Genomic DNA, 22455 nt, shown 5'->3' on the forward strand with positions numbered 1-22455 from the left:
CATAGAAAATGCCTTTTTTGGTTTGCTAATAAATTTGGTGCCTTTTGATAAAAATCCGTACGACTTCAGGGGCAGGCCCTATCCCCGGATCAAAATATAAGAGAAGAAGGTGCACACAGCCCACTCCATGAGCCAATCATGACCACGAGGACCCCATCCCCAGAGCCGACGTATATAGTTATAGGAGAGGGGGTACACAGCCTCCTCTCAGAGCCACAGATGACCACGGAGACCCAACCCGCCCCATTGAAAGGGGAAGGGGGACATCTAGCCTCTCCACCCCCATAAAGGGCCGCTAAAGACCCCAGGGACCCCATCCCCGAGGCCAGAACACTATGATTTCCAGGGGAGCTCGTTTCCGGAACAGTTTCCCTGCCCAAGCTCAAACTTGTTGCACCCACTTTGCGGGAGTTTTCAAAGTAATTTAGTCGGTTGAGAGCAGACTTGTTTCTCTGTCCGCGCTCTTTCAAGCCTAGAAACTCAGATTTTCCCAATCGGCAGGAGCAAGACCAGCATTTACAATGCAATAGGTCTCGCAGCATTAAAGTTTGAGTTATTGGCATTGTGTATGACAATGCGTTGCATAACATTTTTAGCAACTTTGAATTGGTGAGCAGTGAGAGTGTGTGCAAGAGTATGCTGTTGCTCACAGCTGTTATTATTCACACAGCTCTGATGATGCACCTCACGCATGGGGCTGTCGCAGTTATTATTCATCTCTAATAAAAGAGAGGGACCCAAAATCCAAAGGGGTAGGATTCCGAAAAGACAATGTCAAACACGTTTCCCCTTTGGGTAAACTTATAACATAGCAACAGCTATTCCCCGCAACATTTCATACATATATATTCAACTTTTAGACAACAGACAAGGAATAAAGGAGTATAGGTGATTAGTTTACAAAAAAATGTACATTTTATTACAATATCTTGAAAAACAATATAGCCTCAGTAAAATCACAAATTATACACATCAAATCATTACAGACTGTGGGAAAGAAATCAAGGAAAATAATTCCAATTAAAAAGAGATGACAAACGCTCTTGGATGGTCAGCTATATGTACCAAAATTTACAACATATATGGTCCCATATAGTTTAGTTCGATGGGATGGGTCCATATATTGTGGGTCAACGGCCATGCATATTCCACGGCTCTCTGATAATCTATCATAGACTTGCATAAAAATATGCTATATAGTTGTCGGTAGTGAATATTTCTTATAACCGGCAGTACCGGGGCTATTTCATTGCAGCTAGACCGCCCGCAGTCTGCTGGTACATATAGCTGACCATCCAAGAAAATTGTTGATACAGCTTGGAAGGTTCTTGAGGTCTGCCTTTGACCCCTGATGAGAGACATTGTATATTTGTGGGAAACTATTTTTAATCCTGAAAAAGGTGTTGGCAGAAAATAATAAGTGCCAAAACCGAAACGTGTCTATGCTAATTTGAGTCTTGATACTCTAAGTCATTGGAAACAACTACCCTATTGCGATAGATTTACGAATTGGAGTCTGATCAAATCCTTTTCAACTAGCGTTTGTCATCTCTTTTTAATTGGAATTATTTTCCTTGATTTCTTTCCCACAGTCTGTAATGATGTGATGTGTATAATTTGTGATTTTACTGATGCTATTTTGTTTTTAAAGATATTGTAATAAAATGTACATTTTTTTGTAAACTAATCACCTATACTCCTTTATTCCTTGTCTGTTGTCTAAAAGTTGAATATATATGTATGAAATGTTGCAGTTATTATTCACACAGCTCTGGTGATGCACCTCAGGCAAGGGGCTGATGAGTTAGTATTCACACAGCTCTGATGATGCACCTCGGACACTGGCTCACAGCTGTTATTATTCACACAGCTCTGATGATGCACCTCAGCACTGGGCTGACGCAGTTATTATTCACACAGCTCTGATGAGGCACCTCAGCACGGGACTGCCAGCAGTTATTATTCACACAGCTCTGATGATGCATCTCAGGCACGGGGCTCACAGCTGTTATTATTCACACAGCTCTGATGATGCACTTCAGGCACAGGCTCACAGCCGTTATTATTCACACAGCTCTGATGATGCGTGTTAGACCTGTCTGCGTCTTGGTGTCCCTATCCCAGAATCATTTATTTTTGTCTCCTTTGGCCTCCATATGTTTTATTTTCCTTTGTGTCCACCAGGATTTTTAGAGTTGTCATGGGGCTAGGTGTTCCTGGACGTTGTCACCTTTTCTTTCTTTTAAGGCCTAGTCACCCTCATGAGAGCTGAGGAAAACAGAGACCTAAAATGGTGGCCAGCAACTGTCAAAACGGTTACCTCAGTGAGGCTGGCCCATTGGACTGCATTAGGAAAGTTCTGGAACCTACCAGCACCTTCCAGGAGCCAGAGCCTAGGCTATAAAAGGCCAGTAACCAGGCGGCCATTTTGGAGTGATTGAAGTGACCAGAGAGCTTCGGGGTTGGACCTGGTGCGTAGTAAGGCGATAACGTGGGGAGGAAGGTGCACTGTTGAGGGCCAGATCGACCCGAGGGCCGGCTGCTCTTCTGTATGACGCAACCCTTCACCTGTTGACCTAACCCGGCCGTGGTGGTAGTACCACTAGCTCCATAAACCCCTTGTGTCCATCAACATTCCTGCTGAAACGACCTGACACTATTACTGGAGAGCGGAGGGAAAATTGCCCAAGAGTCCAGAAGTAAGGTCGACTAATTCCTAAAGGACATCAAATACAGCGGTAATTTCCGACTCTACCCCAATACCGCTTGTAACATCGTGAACGGCAGTGCTGTAAGGACTAATGACTGCAGGCACCCTGTGGGGAGGAAGTGAGAAGCTGGCCCGGTAAGCGGAAGCAGCACTCCCTGTGCGGAAGACTCACCGTGTCAGCTGTGTTCTCCTGTTGTGCGGGAGCACCCCTGACGAGGATCCCTCCTGCTGTGTGGGCAGCGCGGAAGTCAGCATGCACGGGGTGAGGACATCGGAAGTAGAGCGCTTTCCCAAGGCAAGCTGCGGTGACATCCGAGGAGGCGGGGAGAAGGCGGAGACTTCGCGGGTGGAGCCAGCGAGAGGAGAATTCCAGAAGTCCTGACGGACGCCCCTCTATGCCGCCGGAGTGCAGAACAACTTTCCTCAGCCTCGTTCAGTCAGGCAAGTCAAGCCAGCCAGCAGCGGAATCTTCCTCTGTCGGAGGACATCGTACGGGGGCTGACTGAAATTGAGGGACAGAGTCTTCGTACAAAAGTAAGCGGGTAAAGTACCCCGGGGGGGGGGGGGGGGGGGGGGGGAGAACGCCGGTGGAGACGTTCGTGTCCAGTCCTGAATTGGTGGTAAAGGTCGAAGTATAGGCAGCAGTACATGAGCCCGAGGCGTCACAAATCAGACTACTACCACAAACAGTGTTCCATAAGTACCGGACTAGTACCAACCATTGACTTCCTTACCTGAGCAAGAGCAGTTAGTGAGGGAGGGAGGAATCGGGAAATAGATACAGCCGGCAGCTACTGAAGTACGGGGCAATAAGGTTGTCTCAGGAATAAGGGTAGACGGTAATAAAGGAATATTGATGTGCAGAACGTACAGAGCTTAGAAAGGTGCTGGTGATAATCAGGCCATTCCATTTGGGCATAGAGCAAGCTATATGGCAGAATGAGATGAAGGAATAACCCGCTTGTTTCCTTTTAGATGTACAGTTGCTTGAGGCAAATTTACGAGTAGACCACTGGGGTGTCTGTGGGATGAGCATCTGTATCAACCAGCTATTGTTGTCAATGAGTCTCCAAGGGTAATGTATATACTGGCTTTCTTATAAGGAAGCATTGCTCTTGATGGGTATCTCAATTAATCTGTGTTACCATTGCTGACCAGTAAAGGTGCTAGAATTATTGTTGAGGGATCTTCATCTTGTGGGGAGAGGTATGTCAATTAATGCCATGTAAAGCCTGATGGATGCCAGTAATTGAATGAAAAGATATTTTCTGTACTGGATTTTAACACTGCTAAAAGAAGACACTTACCAAAAAGATTTATATAAAGTGAACCGTATTTTTCTAGATTGGTGTGGTGTCCTTATTTTTGGTGGTGGAGCGCTCGGTTACTGTGAGTGGGTTTGATAAGCACTACACAAAAGCCTTGGAGTTTAGCTTTCCTGTTCTGTGCCAGGCTACCCTATGTAGTCTAGGTTTCCTAGGTCTAACAATGCACCTCAGGTACGGGCTCACAGCTGTTATTATTCACACAGCTCTGATGATGCACCTCATGCACGGGGCTGACGCAGTTATTGTTCACACAGCTCTGATGATGTACCTCAGGCACGGGCTCACAGCTGTTTTTATTCACACAGCTATGATGATGCACCTCACGCACGGGGCTGACGCAGTTATTATTCACACAGCTCTGATGATGCACCTCAGGCACGGGCTCACGGTTGGCAAATTTGATGGATCAATGAACTACAGTGTAGAATTCGGAGGTCTCAATCGAGAAATCGTCCCCACCGTAAAAGACATGGAATTTCAAAATGCAGTTGTTAAAATGAGTTAAAATATTAGAACGAGGTTCGATGGAGGAAATTTCTAAACGAGGAAAGGTGTTGAATAATTCAGAATAACAGAAAAAAAAGTAGAATACGTTTTTAACCAGAACTTCAAGTTCCTTACTGATAAATGCTTCAGAAAATAATTCCCTTTAATGTAATGTATTTTATCAAATGAAATTTATGCGGACAAATAATTGCGTTAGTACGATGCAGATGGCCAAGCCACCTACCGTCATCAGTTTCCACTGGTCTCTGGTCATCTACAACCTACTTTTCGACTACAAACCATAAGAGATTTACCCCCAGCTGCCACCCACTCACTGCCCCTTCCTTCATTCCCCGATCAATGTTAACTACACAACAAGCATCGCAAGCGAAACACCCTATATCACATGTCGCAAGCGAAACACCCTATATCACATGTGAGTGCTGGGGGGGTAGGGAGGGGGGGGTGGAGTTTAGTTGAAGAAAAATTGAAACAAATGTAAATATGAAGTAATACTCGATGTCACGGGGGGAACAACAGTAACATAGTAAATGAAAAAGTGGAATGTTGTTGTAGAAGAGGTTGATGGCACCGTGCAATACTATGTAACTAAAAGGAGATGAATGGGAAATAAATGTAATGGTGACCCTGAAATGACAAACATTTTCAAAAAAAAAAAAAAAAACTACACAACAAGCACTGCACCATTAAACCACCTGACCCAACTCCCCTAACCTGTATCTCTGACATCAACATACCTGTCCTCACACCGCGACACACACCTGGTGACATTAACCACCATGTCTTGAGCCTCCAGTGGCCACCTGTCAAATACTTACAGGATCCCTCCGCAAGTTCAGCTTCATGTCCGGCGTCCGTAGCTAATCTTCAAACGGACGTTATTGGTCCATAATTTTTAACACTTCCGTGTCGCATAATAACCAATACTACGGCTGAACATATACTGGGCGTCATCTACGAGTGGAAAGTCCTGGTAACGTGTTAGTTGATCTACGATTGGAGTATTGGGAGGCACCCCAGCCAATCCTAGCGCGCTATAAAGAATTCCAAAAGTGTTGATTGGTTGTGGAGGCCGCATGTGCCTCTGCCTGAGCCAACCTCTTACAGTCAGTAGGTGCCGCCCATCTTTGAGAACAAGTCTAAGAGAAGGCTTTAGTTGCGTCTGCTTCACCTCAAGTAAGATAGACCCTGTTTACTGTTAGGTTGCTGTACTGGATGGGAAGGATGAGGGATGGCAGAAGGGGTCAGAAGACAGGGGGTTTTACCGTCTGCTGTACTGGATAGGAAGGATGAGGGATGGTGGAAGCGGTCAGAAGAGCGGGGAAGGGAAGCAGAGCCCCAGGTGACCAGTGTGAACAGGGATACGATGCTATCGTGGGCACGAGTGGGGAGGAGGAGATGTGGTGTACCCTTTGAGCTGCTGACAGTAAAAATGTGCGCTTGCGTGTGTGTGTGTGCGCTTGTGTGTGCGCGTGTGTGTGTGTGTGTTCGGCGGGGGGGAAGTCTCTGTATGTGTGCGTGCATGTGCGCTCGTGTGTGTGTCTGTGTGTGCGCATGCGTGCAGGGGGAGGTGTGGCTGTGTGTGTTTGCGCTTCCCAGGAGACAGGAGATGGCCACAGCGTGCGCGTTCTCGCCCGCGCCGATCCGATTTTTCAAGATGCGCATGGCCAGCTCTTGTCTCCTGGGAAGCTGAGCCAGTGACAATAGGTCTCTGGCGAGACCCCGGTTTCGCGCGGTTAACGCCACGAGACCTAAAAAAAAACCACGTGGGAACCATGACGGCTCACACAGCACCCAGGAAGGGTGCATGCAGGGAACCAGCGGGCCCTGGAGCTTCCCTCCCTTTGCCCTCACTAGAGTGTGCTGTGGGTGCCAATGATGGGCTCCCAAATAAAGGTACTATGGATGCTGTACCCGGGCCACTACGGGTTCTGGGAGGGGGCTGCACATCCCTCCGTCCCCTGTGGAAGTAGGTTTTAGGCCAGGGGATGGAGCCCAAAGCCACTATTGGCGTTTGGAGGCGGGCTGCATGTCGCTCGTTCCCCTTTGGAAGCATGTTTTGGTCCGGGGGTGGTGTCCCTGGGGCCACTACTTGCTCGGAAAGGCATGCCACGGCCCCTTCCTCCCCTTAGAAAAAGAAAGGCCCAGGAGACCCCCCATCCCCGAGACCTTCATTTTTTAAGATGTGGCGGGGTGCTCCGCCATCCTCCCCGAATCTTTAGGGCCGTGGGGACTCCATTTCCCAGGGCCTTTCTTTTTCTAAGAGATGCTGCTTGGCACTAACCCTAGGCTGATGAGCAATGAATCTTTATTCCACCATTATCTTTTATTACTATGTAGTACACATTGCTATTACTATACAATGCACACAGTGCCATTTGAGTGTTGTATTAAGATATCTAAACTTCTTACACTGGTACATATGTACTTACCTGCTCTACATTCTGCCCTTGCTTCTGCATGGCTCTCAGGACATGTTCATAGGCATATCCCATGCTGACAATCGTCTCCACACACTGCCTCTCCGTACCAGAGAGGGCATGCAGTAAATCGGAATAAGGTAGCCCGCTGGGTAACCTTATACAGCTGGTGTTATTGGGCACTTGGGACACGGTGACATGTGTGGCAGTAGTCTGTGGAAAGAAGACAAAGCATAAGCTTGGAAGATATTAGGACCATTATCACTCCCAGCAGCAAGCATGGGAGGCGAAAACACAACTGTCTTAATAGATTTAGAACGCAAGGTATCGCAATACGATTTCAAGGGAATGTAGTGCAAGTTTCAATAAGCAAAACAGTGAAGTTTTCCATAAAATATATTTACAGACGATCCCTAGATCAATGTGTCCCACACAATCAGCGATAATGGCTAGCCATCAGTAACTCGAAATATCTATACCGGTGCTTTTATCTTGAAACGCCAGCTAAAATGGCAGTTACATCTAACATTGTACGGAATGTATACAATAAATATCTTCCCAATACAGATGAATGTATTAAGCTAATATTTAGTTCCATGTTTCTAAACCAGAACGGTTTGATCAACGCAGACATTACAGTAGCAGTTTAGGACAGCAGTCAGCTAGTCTAAGGTAGCTGATGTGGAAGTTTCTTCTGTGAAGGTTATGTTCACAACCACAGATGCAGTGTTAAAACTGAACAAAACTTCTTCAAACACTCGATGCCAAATTCCAACACTATCCATATTTCATGCTACAGAGCACCTGCTGAATATTTCACGGAGCACACGACATGTGATAAGCAAGAAGTATTGTTACCTTTACCTATATATGAAAGAATCTAACAAGTGCTGCTAGGGGCTTCGTGTTCACAAACTTTATGACTGTGCACACAACATATCACACACTTTTCAGTGCCAAACGTTAAATGAAAAACTTAAAATGGCATGAGGACCTCTAGCCTGGCCCTCAACATATCCATATTTTCGAAAATATCCAGATTCAGTTGGGCACTCAATTGTTTGCGAAGGTATTTACCAGTCTTTTTTTTAAACACTTTACTGGCATTTGTTGCATATCAAGTTACATTTGCAGTATGTCTGATTTATACATTTAAGGTTTCAAGGAGGCTTTCAATAGTTGCACTGTCTGGAGTGACAAGTTAACACAATAATTATTCTACACGCCACGGTGCCATATTCTGTACGGAGTCACATAATACCATGTGGTACTCATTCTTTTTGATAATGTCTATATGTTTTTCATAAGTCTTAACCTCATGTCTTTAGGAGCAATACTTCAATGCTGATCTTTTCCAAATGTTCTTTAACACTTCAAACTACAAACGTCAGGATCTAATGGTGTAGAAGTATGGCTGCACTTTGATTTAGTTCGAGCACACTTGGAGAACTTTATATTCAATTTTATGCACTACATTTCTTCTCCATATTGGTAGATAAAACATGAGAATTAATGCATGTTATTCAAAAGTGTATTCAAATTGTAGACTGGCGAGTACATTGCTGTCTAAGGACTTATGCCTCATCACTCACATGCTTGCATCTTTCATACAAATATATGTATAAATATATTGTTTAATGCTTGCTACAATAAGAGGTCTTTCTAAAGGATTTAAACATGGTATCACTCAAAATCACCAAGCATTTATAATGTAATTCTACTGGAAATATCAAACCGAGCTCTAGCATGCCATCACTACTGCCCGCTGAGCACTGCACCTTCACCCGTCCATTCGTTTAATCTACAATATAAAGTAAATGCAAAAATCACACAGAAAAAGGATCCATATTTGAAGAGAATAATAAGTGCCACTAAGCACTGGGGATAGTTTTTTAGTCCCGAAGAGTTAAAGGCTTTTTGATTATATGAGTCGGGCTTCATCTTTACCATTATAATGTGTCAAAGTGCATCTTTTTAGATCTATTATCAGAATATGATCAAGATGCAATTAAGAACAATTAATAATGGCTCCAGTTACCCAGTCTTCTAGGTTTGGGTAAAGCTGTAAACTTTCACATATACAGTTCGAAAAATCTACAAACGATTCCCTCTTGGGGTCAATAAAACTGTACAGGTTAGTTCATTTTGGATGTGGTATATAAACGTAATCCAGACTGGACACCGCAGTGAAATAATGTATGCATTATCTTTATGAAAATATTGTTATGATAGTATAGGACTTCTCATCAATCAACTTTATTTCCATCGCAAAGGATCATAAAAGTACACAGCACATAACTAAAAGGAGCCAATAAAGTGAGCTTACATAAAATAATTTCCATATAAATAAATATAAAAATCAGATTGATCTAAAAACTAGGTACATCGTAAAGTGCATTTAGTGCGCTTAAACCACAGGGCATAACAATTTCTAGACAGATCGAAAGAAGTCTGCATGAGACTAGATTTAAGATCACTTAATTAAAAAAAATGGTACGTCATAAAGTGCATTTAGTGCGATTGATCCACAGTGCATGCCAATATCTAGACAGGCCACAGACCACAACTCTGCGTGTATCTGTCCTCAGAATTCTTAACACCTCAAGGGAGTGGCTCGGACTGACTAGTTTACAAAGTGGTATCCATTTTTTCCTTAAAATTCTGTAATTTGGACAAAAGAATAACAAATGCACAATGGATTCAGGCCTAGCATTCAGGCAGGGCAGAGGTCATTATTAAGAACATCATTGCACCACTTTTTACTAAACAGTTTCATCGGTATGGTCAAACAGTTTTGTCGGTATAGGACCTACATATGGCTGGTTACTTATTTGAATCGGAGTGTTTTTCACATTCATATAAAGAAACACAGCAAATTCAATTGCATGACACGTGAAGGAATTAAAGACAAACAAGCATTGGCATAGCAAACAGGTCTCGCCTTTGGGAGCTTATAAGTGTTTAGCCAGAGCTATTGGCTTTGCCACAGTCTTTAAACTGTGCTGTAGAGCAGAGTTTCCCAAACAGTGGTCCACGGACCCACCGTGACACATTGCCAGGGGGTCTGCAGGCAGCAGTTTTGAAAGCACTGCAAAGTTCCTTCTATAATTAGCGGTTTTCAAGCACCAATAAACGTGTCAAGATAATACCAGTGATTAATGTACCTGCTGGAGAGAGATGAGTTTTGTCCAGTGACAGTTTTGAGTTATCTAATGTTGCACGGAGGGTTAATATGCCTACTGCAAAGAACGTGTACCATGCATTTAAAAAAGTAGTTCATGTGCATAGGTGAGTGGGTTACTGCTTTTGTCACAGAGATTCTTTTGTTACTGTGCAGTAAGTGACAACTGTAATTTAGCACAGTGACCTGTAAACTTTCCTCAAAGAGCTGCTTGCAAACTGCATGGTACAAGTTAGTATCTTATGTGTTTTTCCACTCTTTCATTATCTGGATGCTGCTAAAAAGGTTTATTTGGGTGGAAATTCAGTTTAATTGTTAAAGTCAATGCTAACCAATGAGTTATGTTCTGAATCCCAAGTTTGTGCTTCTCCACACCAAGCACTCTTTAAAAATGCCTACATGTGTGAATGGCATGTGAATCCTACACCTTGTAGTCCCCTTTGCCTTATGTAACATTTTGTTTACACTGATTTACACGTATGATTCATTGTCTCTATATGTGCATGTATTGTTAGTTTTAATAATTCAAATTCACTTTATTGCATGATTAATTAAAACCTTTGCAAACCAATAAAACATATTTAAAAAAACAAATCATCATTGGTAATACTAGGAATACTAGAATTAGTTAAGTGCTTTTTTAAAAAAATTACAGTAATTCCATAAAATTGCAAGGGAATAAAAACTGGTGTGTGATGCAGACAATAAGGACAATAAGATGGCACAAAACACAGCATTTGTCGAAGTGCTAATTACTGGGGGCTCCTGTGTAATCCCAGTCCTTGATAGTGTTTAGGACTGTAGCAGGTGACAAAGTTTGTTGTTGACGGTAGCAGTCTGTAGTTCATCAAATCATTTGCTCTCCTGGTTCGTTGCACCCCTTGCCAAATCATTCCCATATATGTAATCATCTTGTTCCCTGGGCCATGTTGTTGACCCTGGGATGACACAATAATAAAAGTTTATATATATATAATTTACGTGGCTATGCTGGCCACCAGCCCGAGGTGGCCGCAAGAGTGCGAGGGAACCGTGATGATAAACCAAATTACCAGAAGAGACTCTTATGAACAGTACTGTTATACATTCCTCAGAGGCCAGTGGGCCTGAACTGTTGGCAAGTTTGTTAGAGAACTTCCAAGTTTAACTTTGCTTTTGCTGCACTCATAAACCGGACAAAGCTACAGGCCAACCGGACGTTGCTGCCTTCGTAGCAAGCCTTTACCGTCTCCCTGCACGATCGTACCTGGCTTGCAATCAGGCGGAACTTTAATAGCTGTCTTCGTTCCGCTCCCAAGTCATTGCAGATGCATAGTAGATGTAATACATCTTCGTTGATGTCTCCGCATAATCTGCAATGGTTTGAAGTGTCTGTGCGTTTCCACGGTGGAAGTTGACACTTGCGGTTAGAATTTCTAACCTCATAAGCAAGAATCTTTCTTTTGTGATTCTCGAGAAACCTGTTCCTAAATATGGTTGAGGCTTTTCCCTCGCATAGCTCTGAATTACAAGCCAGCTGTGGGCCCTCCTGCTAAGGGCAGCTGTTAGAAGGGGCGATCTCCGGGGGCACAGAATACGTTTCCGACCACCCGTGACCCACCTCTCCTAGGAACACTGCCGAGCACTGGCGGGAGACCCTTCAGGGGAAGAGTCTCGTATCTAGGATCGCACACGCTGAGACCTCACCACTCAACAAAGGGAAACCACTCAGTAGAGTTCTTTTATCTAGCAGAAGTATTTGGATCTTTATGATCCGCAGGGTCACGTATTTACAATCAGAACAAGGGTTCATCAAAGTCTCGGTAAGGGTATGGGTAGCGGGACAGTCTTAATGTTCAGGGTCAATACAAAGCGTATCCGGCGCACGGCTCTCAATCCTCGAGCCGGGGCATACGGTAAGGTCTTGGGTCCAGCCGGACCAGAATATTCTCCGAGCCGCGACCAAGTCAACAGGGCTTGAGCAGGAATGACCAGGTGGTCTTTCGGTCTTTTGAGAGCCGCGATCCAATCAGTAGGGCTCAGGTGTTCTCAGGGTTCAAGGGAGCAAAACCACGTCAGCAGGGCTCGGATAATTCAGGTAGATGTTCTTCTCTGCCAAGCTCGAGCCGCGACGATGTCAGCAGTGCTCAGGTGTTCTCAGGGTTCAAGGGAGCCGCGACCACGTCAGCAGGGCTCGGATGGTTCAGGCAGATGTTCGTCTCTGCCAAGCTTGAGCCGAGACAATGTCAGCAGGGCTCGCCAAGATTCCAAAGTTCAGGCAGCGTTATTCTTCGATGTTCGTCGAGCCGCGATCACGTCAGCAGGGTTCTCTTCGTCCAGGATCCAACAGTCGGTCTAGTGCAGAGTAGCCCTTGTTATAGACCGGGTGTCCTTTGAAGTCCGAGCCCTCACGGCCAGTGGTCTGGTGCCCGGGCTGGGGTTTGGGGGCCACCCAGACACCCAGCGGGGGGTTGGAGCCAACTCCCAGGGAGGCTGGAGGGGTGATTGAAACCAGTCAGGGCGAGGACAGAGGTGCGATTGAAACTGCTCCACCCTCTGTTAGCCAAATGAATCCTTCTGCCCCCTGGTCAGGTTGTGGTGCCCCGGTGTCTGGGTTGCGCTGGGGCCGGGGCTGGGTTCACGCAGCGGCCATGGAGTCAGGGATCGGAGGGACCGGGAATGGCGACTGGCCCTTCTGGGTTGATGCGGGGGTGGGCGCAGGGTATCCGGAAGAGGGCTGTAGGGGTCCAGGGGCGGTCGTCCTCTTAGAAGGGTCCTGCGGGAAGCGGGGTGGGCAGAGGACAGGACTCTCGGGGTATTTCTGCTGTACTGGGTGCGATCGGGGTGCCGCTTCTCGGGAGAGAGAGAGACCACGCCACAAGGCCAGGTCCAACAGCAGCTTTGTCCTCTGTGCGGGATACAATCTTTACTGATTTATTTACCAGGGCCTTGAAACATTTTAGAGATGTACTAGTTTCCCATATATCCTATAGAGCAAGCAGCTTAATTGTGATTGGAGGTAACTCATGGCTGGGCGGTCATTTTTCCTTGTGATTTCCTTCCACAAGTATGAGTTCTCAATGTGCCTGGCTCGGCTCCCTTTATTGTGAACCAGCATTTGGCATAGGCGCTTCCGTCTCTATATGTGTGTGATGTAAAGTGCTCTGACATCCTACAATGGTACGTATCCTGGTGCATAGTAAGGACTTCATTTACTATTCGTTAAAAGTGAATACAATTCAATATATAATGATAAATGTTTTTTAGTCTGCACCATTGTTTCCTAAATTTCTTAGGGGGGAGAGCCTCCCAAAGCCCCCTTTGTAGTAGTCAGGTTCACTCACTGCACTTGTTGTGCACCGTATGGGGACTGGTCTGAAAACATTTGCCAGGCCTGCTTTGGGTTTCCAGTCTGGCCCTGGCAGGAGCCTCGTACTGCAAATAAAACCAACCATTTAAAAGTTAGTCACAGAGATGGAGCACCAACCTTCCCTTTAAAATTATTTGTTTTTTGCAAATTCCTTCAATATAAAATACTAACGGGGATATCTACAACAGAAGTGGCGGATTGTGTTAGCCTCCTTGGCTTAACGACACGCTCCCCCACTTCAGAAACACAGGACTGCACCATATTTACAAGAATATGTTACAGCCCTGCGTTTCCTCCTGTGCTGACGCTACTCTTAGCAGTGTAGTAGCAGCACAGGCACCCTTGCACAATAGTGCAATGGTGTCTGCGTGCAAGGGAGGACTGATTATGTACAAGAAGGTCCCCCTTCCTGCAAAAACATTCTTGAAATGCAGTTTTGTCACTTTTATGCTTGCTGCTTAATGCAGCACACATGAAAGTTCAAAAATTAATTTTTTTAAAAAGATTGTTTATGTGCAGGAAGGTCAACTTCCCGAACAAACAATCCTACGCGTTTTGATTTTTCCATGTGTGCTGCACAAAGCAGTACACATGGAAAAAGCAAGAAGGAGGAAAAATAAAGCATTTCTCCTTGTTTAGCAAAGTTAAGACCTGGTTTTCCCTGGTCTTTAAATTTTGGCGCTACCTACTATTTACGCTGTCCTTGAACATAGGGGCAGCGTCAAAATCAATGGGTGATGCGGTGGAACGCCCACCGCAACACCCACTCCCCACCCCTTTCACGCTAAGCATAGCGTGAAAGGGACCCTTATTTACAAAGCAGTTTTAAGCCACGTTAAATAAGGCAAAGCCCCTATCGCCACAGGTTTTTTGTGTGCACATGTGTTTATTTTTTTTCGAATTACTGTTTTAATGTTTGAAATTTAAATCATACAAATTGGTTGGGGGTCCCTGGCTTCCAGTGGCGACTCAATGGGGTCCTCAGGAGTCAAACGTTTGGGAACCACTGCTGTAGAGCATTGCGGCTACTGTGAAGCATGTTGAAAAGTTATGATAAAGAAGTGTTAAGCATTTTTGTACAAGAAGACATAATGTACAACTGAAGGACCCATTAAAAAAAGAACATTAAAACATGTCTACTTGTTTTTTGTCCTTGCAAAGTGGGCATTTTCTTTCTGTCTGTGCTAATGCTAGTTTGTTATAGTTTTTTTGTTGTTGTGGCAGAGGGCATAAAGAACGGGATAGCAGAGGTTGAGAAATAGTACCTGAATTACAACACGAGGAGCAGTGGGAAACTAGGGGAGAATCAACAGATGCCAGATTCTGGAAGCAAAGTGAGGTGGTGCTTAGTGATGCTGAGTTAGTGGTGTGCTGGTGCAGACCGGATGCTCCGGTGATGCTGAGAGGTGGTGTCCTGTTGCAGAGGTGCTCAGGTGATGCTGTGGTGGTGTTGAATGACGCAGAGAGAGTGCTGTGCTGATGTGGTGCTGAGTGATGCCGTAGTAGTTGTGCTGCACTGGTGCTTAGATGGTGCTGAATGATGCAGAGATGGTGCTGTGCTGAGGTTGTGCTGTGCTGATGCTAAAGTGGTGTTGCACTGGGGCTGAGGTGGTGCTCTGCTGGTGCGGAGATGGTACACTGATGTGGAGGTGTTGCTGTGCTGATGCAGAGATGGTGCTGTGGTGATGCTAAGTGTTGCCGTGGTGGCACTGAGTGATGCAGTGGTGGTAGTGGTGCTTAGATTGAGCTGAGCTGGTGCTGAGTGATGTTGAGGTGATGCTGCACTGAAGCCAAGATTGTGCTGCTGTGATGGTGCACTGATCAGGTGGTGGTGCTGTGCTGATGCCGAGATAGTGCTGAGGGGGTGCTGCACTCATGCTACACTGGTGGTGGTACACGGATGAGGAGGTGTTGATGAGATGGTGCTGTGCTGGTGGTGGTGCTTACGTGATGCTGAGTGATACTGAGCTGGTGCGGAGTCATGTTGAGGTGGTGGTGCGCTGGTGCTGAGCTGGTGCAGAGGTGGTGCTGAGTGATGCAGAGTTGGAGCTGTGGTGAAGCTGAGTGATGCTGTGGTAGTGCTGAGTGGCTGAGTGATGCTGTGGTGGTAGTGGTGCTTAGATGGAGCGGAGCTAGTGCTCAGGTGGTGCTGAGTGATGTTGAGTTGGTGCAGTGCTGAGGTGATGCAGCACTGAAGCCAAGATGGTGCTGCAGTGGTGGTGGTGCACTGATCAGGTGGTGGTGCTGTGCTGATGGGGAGTTGATCTTTACTGTGCGGGTGCTGAGCTTGTGCATTATCCCAAATTTTGAGGGAAGAGCAATTTACAATTCCCCTTGCTATGGCTTTACCCTTGTCACCACTACCTCGGAATTGGGGAACAAGAGCATTTGTAGAAAATGTAATAATGTATAAAGAAACAATAACTGCACGTATCAATCACCACTTTTTGCACCAGGATGTAATTCAGGTGCAAAGTTTTACCACAAATAGATCGTAATTGATTGTAGGGCAAGGCTTAAAATAAGAAAGGTGAACAAAATGTTTAGTCAGTGGGTGCACTCATCTATAGTACAGCTGAGTTCCTTCATCCAATAAGAAAAGGCCTTCGACCCTGTGTTAGCATGCCATAGCTTGAATGCCCGTATATCTGATAATTCAGTTTTACATTATGTACATTTTTCTATAAATAAGTACTGGAATTGGAAATTTAGATTGCTTTAAATCAATGCAGTCAGACCTCCGACCCTCGGTCTTGTCGGGTTGTCGGGGTGGAAGTTCAAGTCTACAATGAGTATGTAGTTTGTTGAGGCAATGGGCGTGGGGTGCGATGAGGTCAGTGATGGTGCTGGCGAAAGGTGTTCGGGGGAGTCTGTGGGCCAGGGTTCCTCAGAGTATGGCTTTGGGGGTGGTTTGGATCTGAAGGCAGGTGTTGGGCAAAGGGGTAGGTTTTGCTGGAGGCGGTGAGGCGGAGGTGCTCTTTTGGGCGATGATTAGGTCCCCTCCTGGGTTGTTGGGATGGTCTTTTCTCTGGATCTTGTATCCATCTGGGATGGTGGTGCTGAAGTTTGGGGCGGAGGATGTGTTGGTCCAGGTCTCTGTGAAGAAGGCTATGTTTGGCGAGACAAAGTCAAGGAGGTTCCAGATTTCCATGGCGTGTTTGTGTGCAGAGAGTACATTGAGGAGGATGCGTTTTAGGGTGTTGCCGGTGCTGGCGTTGGCGGTGTTGGATGCTGGGGTGGCGTTGAGGGTCTAGTGACAGTGGAGGCAGGAGAACTGGTCGTGTGGCATGTTCGGCGAGGCCTATTTGCATTCTCGAAGTCCTCCAGGGTTAAGTGCGAGGAGGGTGGTTGTCTTAGCGAAGGGTATTGTGAGGTCCAGGGTTCTGGACGCTGGCTGCGGTCGGGCGCAGACGGGCTTGCCTTAGGCGTGCCCGCAGTGCAAATCTGCTGCACGACCTCGCAGCGGCCGCCATTAAGTTGGGGAGGTGGGAGGGAGGAGAGGCTGTGAGACGGGAGTGGGGGAATTCCAGTGGGGGGGCCGCAGGGGCAGCAGCGGGGACAGGAACAGGCTGGCAAGAGAAAATAAAAACAGTGGTGGAATTAGAGCAAGACACAGATGGACAAAATAACAGTGGCACAACCGGGAAAAACTAAGAAAAAAACACGGCTGAGAAAGGTTAAGGTGGTTGCAGGGAGTCTGGTCTCAGTTGGAGCGGGCAGCAGGCGCAGGAGCAGGCAGAGCCTCTAACCTCCCATGGAGGAGTTCGGGGTCTGGAGGCAAGAGACTGCACAGCAGAGCTGCGGGGAGAGAGTGGACCTAGAACACGTGTTGGTGCTGTATATGCTGGGAGAATCTATTTTATGAAATTTGAATATTAATAAAGAAAGATATTGAAGAAACCTAAAGTGGACTCTACTTGAATTCATCCTGGACTATTTGGATCCTGGTTATCTATTGGATTATTTTCAGTTTTCTTGATTCTATTCTCTATGACAGATAGAGCTTCTGTGCTGAGGGCTCCATATTTAAGCCCAGACTGAACAATTTGTGACCATTTGGAGTGCTGTAATTAGAATCTCAAATTCTCAATGATTTAATTTATAGAACAGATTTTGGCATTTGCAACACTTTCTAAAGAACAAAAACTGAAATACACATAGCCCAGTTAGAGTATGAAAGCTTATGTAAGAGGAATCAAATGTGGAATGCTGGAAAATATCGCTCAGAAGATGCTCATGCTAATCAATATCCAGAACATTTTACACATGAGCTGAGCCTATGGCAAGAAAAGCTAACAGTTTGATTTGTAATGTAGAGTTGAAATATTTTACCGACGGATCTTTAACAGCTCTAACATTAGCCTTACCTTTGCACCTGTATTTTGAGATGACAATGAAAGCTCATCTGATGATGTAACAGGCATCCTAGAGGACAATGCAGATGTTGCCATTACACCATCTAAATGCAGAGTGGAAATGCCTAGCATATGATGCTCATTTAGTTCATTAATACTATTCTGGGAGCAGCTCTTTAAAGAGCCCAAAAAAGTGCCGTTGGGCAGGCAGTTAGTGCTATGGAAAGTGCTTGTGAGTTTTGACGTTTTCTGTTCTCCCTCATCGGAGTCCAACTTTGGAAAGGAAAGCGATTTAATATTGCTAACCATAGTAATTGGGGAAAGGGACACTTTGGAAGACATAGGCATCTTATCACAATTTTCGAACTGTGGTAAAGTGACAAAGCCATTTGGCTTGTGCAGGTGCTTGAAGTCCAAGGCAGGCCTTTCACCAGATGTCAAATCTTCCTCCTCCTTTATTTCAGAGACCAATCCAGTTTCAGGAACCGCCTGTGACTGATTGTGGTCTAATTCAGAGCTTGCAATAGGTCTAATATGAACATCCAAAATGCTCTTCAGTTCTTCCTTCTCATTAATGGTTTTTAATTCAAGGTTTTCAAATGGGTCTTCCTCACACTCAAAGTCTGCTGGATTGAAGCCAGAGGTGATATCCGGTGGACTCAAAACCTTCTGTTTTATGGCACTGTGAGCAGGGGTTGGTGTCAGAATATTATTGTGTTGCACATTTGCATGAACAGGGTTGATGGGAGGGGGCAGCAGTCCTGTTGAGTCAGAAAATCCATGTTCATCAGTGAAGCAGTGCCTGTCAGCATTAGCATGTGCAACAGACGCTTCTAACTTCAGCTGTGCATCTTTCTGAGCCTCTTTGATTTGTTTAATTTCTTCAGCCCACTCGATTGTTTTCTTTTCAAGGGAGAAGTCATACTGCACAAAAAAGGATAAACAATTATAATCAGCATATTATGTCCAAAACGTATTAACTACAGCATACACATTTAGTCAAATTGAAGACCAAGGTTGTGTCAACTAGTCAAGCAACGCAGTGAATTACTAGATTATATTTTAAATTAGGATGAGACCGTTGCTTGGTAGTCTATATCCCCATATGAAACCAGACTATATTATGAACCAAAGACATTTACACATTTTTTCAACACTGCCAAACCTATTCTGACTATTGTTCAACCTTTACATGCAGTCTACTTGCTCACGTTTCAATCTGAAGGGATAACATTACCCCAATACACCAGTGACACCGCTTTACCATAAAATATCAAACCTGTCCAACATCGCTACCCTAAAACTATTCAGAGAAAGTCTCTCAAGCTCGATTAATGTTTACTCTCAAGCTAAACCCTTTAACCCCTCCCATGCTGGTGACGAACCCCAGCCGTCACGCCCCGCGGTGGGCGTGTGCGGATGACAGCTGGGGTTCGTCACGGCCCCGCCCTGTTCTTTTGTTTACTGCACAGCGGTAAAATCGCGGCCGCAGCGAAGGGGTTAAAACCAAAAACTCTCCTTTTCTACTCCACTGTTCTTTCACCTGTACCCATTTTATACATGACTACCAATTCTCTCCAACCTAGGCAGGACACCCGTTTTGGTCCCAGCAGCATAATCCTCGGATTCACAGTTGACAAAAACATCTACCCAAATCCCCACATCTCCAAATTAGCTAAAACTGCCTCATTTCACATCAACCTTCTCATGAAATTGATACCTTCTACCATATGCAAAGACTTTAAGACTTTCATGCATTTGTTCTCTTATATAGTGGTCAATGTCATACTCACTGGTCAATGCCAAAATAGTATTGCACTCCTCAGACATATCCTAATGCTGCAGCCAGACTAGTTGAAATTGAAAGAACTCCACTAGCTCCTGCTTGGTGATAATTATTTAAAACTGGACTGCATAATTCACAGTCTTTCACATTTGTCTACTCATGGGCACTCAAAAGAAAATAACTTCCAGAAGCAAAGAATGGATGATCCTTGAAATACATAGAGTAAGAAAATATAGCATTGTAAAATAAGCCTCTTGAAGTCAGCCTCCAAGACTGCAGAATAACCTCCTATTGTTGATGCTTCAAGAGAAGCCGTAAGACCCACTTATTCAAACCAACCTGAAAGAATCACTCAACTCACCTCCCTGATATTATTATTAGTAGTACGTATATTTAGATCCACATATTTACTGCTTTTTGCTTTTACTTGTGAAGAATTTTGCTGCCAATGTGACTAGGTCTGCCATGTATCAATGTATAAAACTACAGAGAATAGCATTCTGATAACTCAAGTCAAGGAAGATTACAACTGCACAAAGCTGCAGTAAAGAAAAAAGCACTGGCAAAGCCAACAGAGCTCGTCTTTGTGATCTACTGTCTTTGCCAATGGTGTTTAGCTACGCAACACAGCATCCACAATTTTGTACAGAGTGGCTACCTTTTTTATTTTTTTTAAACAAGGCAGAGAGAAAGGAAGCAACTAAAGCAATACTAGGGAGTAATCAGAAAATCAACAGGGGAAGGCACACAAGAGCAACAATGTCTGGTATGCTGGACAGGACATGAAAGAAACATTTGGGACAGAGCAAAAGACATGAGGGTTGGGAGAACGAACACAGAAGACGCAAGTGGGGTGAAAGAAGGGGGAGAAGAACATGGGCGAAAGACAAGAGGGTGGGGATAAGCAGTCAGGCAACAGAGATCAACACGGATAGTCGTGCACAAGGGAGAAGGCTTGAAAACACATGCACTCTAATGGAGTGCTTTACGCAAAAGAAAAAAAAATGTTGTCAGCCAATCTGAAAGAATCTAAAGAGGCAATGGTCCATGGAAGGGACAAGCATAAGACTGAGAAGCTAGCACCAAATAAGAAGCAGGTAAATGAGTAAAGTCAACAAATGGTTAAGAAAAGGGCATGTTCCAACTCCCTCTATGTTGTTCAATCAATCAATGGGTTTGTTGAGCGTGGCTACTCACCCGTGAGGGACTCAAGGCGCTTGGGGGGGGGGGGCTGCTGATCTGTCTGGGTGTGGAGTTTCAGTCGAAGAGCCAGGTCTTGAGGTGCTTCCGGAACTGTGTCAATGATGAGGCTTGGTGGAGGGGTAGGGTGTTCCAGGTCTTGGTGGCGAGGTAGGCGAAGGATCTTTCTCCGGTTCTGATCTTGTGGATTCATGGAACAGAGGTCCGAGCAAGTTGAGCAAAGCTGAGCTGTCTGGCAGGTGTGTGGAAATCGAGGCGGTGGTTCGGATATTCTGGTCCTGTGTCATGGAGGGTCTTGGAGGCATGTGTGAGGAGCTTCAAGGTGATTCTCTTGTTGATCTGGAGCCAGTAGAATTGTCAGAGGTGTTCTATCATGTGGCTGCAGTGGGGGATGTTGAGTACCAGTCTGGCTGTGATGTTCTGTAGTTTCCTGAGCAGGTTCTGGGTGATTCTAGAGTAGAGTGCGTTGCCATAATCAAGCCTACTTGTGATGACTGCGTGGGTGACCGGCTTTCTGGATTATGTGGGGAGTCATCTGAATGTCTTTCAAAGCAGGCAAAGCGTGTGGAAACAGGATGAGGATACTGCGTTGACTGGGTAGTTCATTGAGAGCGAGGAGTCCAGTATGATGCAGAGGTTGCGTACATGGTTATAGGGGTGGGAGGGGTTCCAAGTGCGACGGGCCACCAGGAGTCAGTCGTCCCAGGCTGGGAGGGTGGGTCCCAGGATGAGTACTTCGGTCTTGTCAGAGTTGAGCTTGAGGAAGCCGTCTTGCATCCAGGTAGCAACTGCCTTCATTCTGTTGTGAAAGTGGATTCTGGCAGCTGTGGGTTCGTTGGTGAGGCTGGTTCACGTCAGCGTAGGTGATGATGTTGAGTCTATGGCTTCGAACGATAGCTGTGAGGGGAGCCATGTAGATGTTGAAGAGGGTGGGGCTCAGGAGGAGCACTGGGTACTTCACAGCTGATCTCTGTAAGTTCTGAGAGGAATCTGATTCGCTGTGTCTGCAGATCAGGAAGAAGTGGCTCCAGTCCAGTGCTTTGTCGCGGATGTCAAAATCGTTGAGTCTCGTGATTAGGGGGTGATGGGAGACTGTGTTGAAGGCAGCCGCGAGGTCTAGTAGGATAAAGGCTGTGGTTTCGCCCTGGTCGCAGAGGGAGCGGCGGTCAACTGTGGTGGCAAGAAGTGCGGTCTCGGTGATGCAGTTGCTTTAGAAACTGGATTGGGAGGTTACCAGGACGTCATTCTCTTCGATGAACTAAGAGTTGGGAGTTGATGGCCTTCTCGATAATCTTGGCTGGGAAGGGTAGGAGAGAGATGGGATTGAAATTCTTGAGGTCTGTGGTCGCCAGACTGTTTCTTCAGCAGAGGGTTGATCTCGGCAGGTTATCAGTCGTTAAGCGGAGGTGGCGATTTGGATGGAGCAGTTAATGGCAAAGCCGGAGGGGCGATGGAGGTGACTACTCTATGGAAAATGTGTGACAGGCAAGGATCCAATGGTGTTCCTGAGTTGATGCTCTTGAGTGTGTCATCTGTGGTGAGTGGAGTCCAGTTGAGCACAATCTTTTGGGGTGAGGCGTGGATGCGTGCAGTGGTGATGGGCATGGTGGCGGAGTCTT

The 22455-nt window shown here is 45.6% G+C and overlaps 1 protein-coding gene across 1 annotated transcript in view; it reads right to left on the bottom strand.

Annotated features, from left to right (window-relative positions):
* Positions 1-22455, bottom strand: part of UBAP1 (ubiquitin associated protein 1) — a 185183-nt gene that overhangs the window by 45394 nt on the left and 117334 nt on the right. The window contains exons 4-5 of the mRNA XM_086960297.1: positions 17863-18774; positions 6978-7178 (exon numbers count right to left, since the gene is read on the bottom strand). Coding sequence (XP_086816423.1) covers positions 6978-7178; positions 17863-18774 — 1113 coding nt within the window. The remainder of the gene's footprint in view (positions 1-6977; positions 7179-17862; positions 18775-22455) is intronic.

Source organism: Lissotriton vulgaris, chromosome 3_1 (assembly GCF_964263255.1).
Source record: "Lissotriton vulgaris chromosome 3_1, aLisVul1.2, whole genome shotgun sequence".
In the NCBI taxonomy this organism is placed as follows: Eukaryota; Metazoa; Chordata; class Amphibia; order Caudata; family Salamandridae; genus Lissotriton; species Lissotriton vulgaris.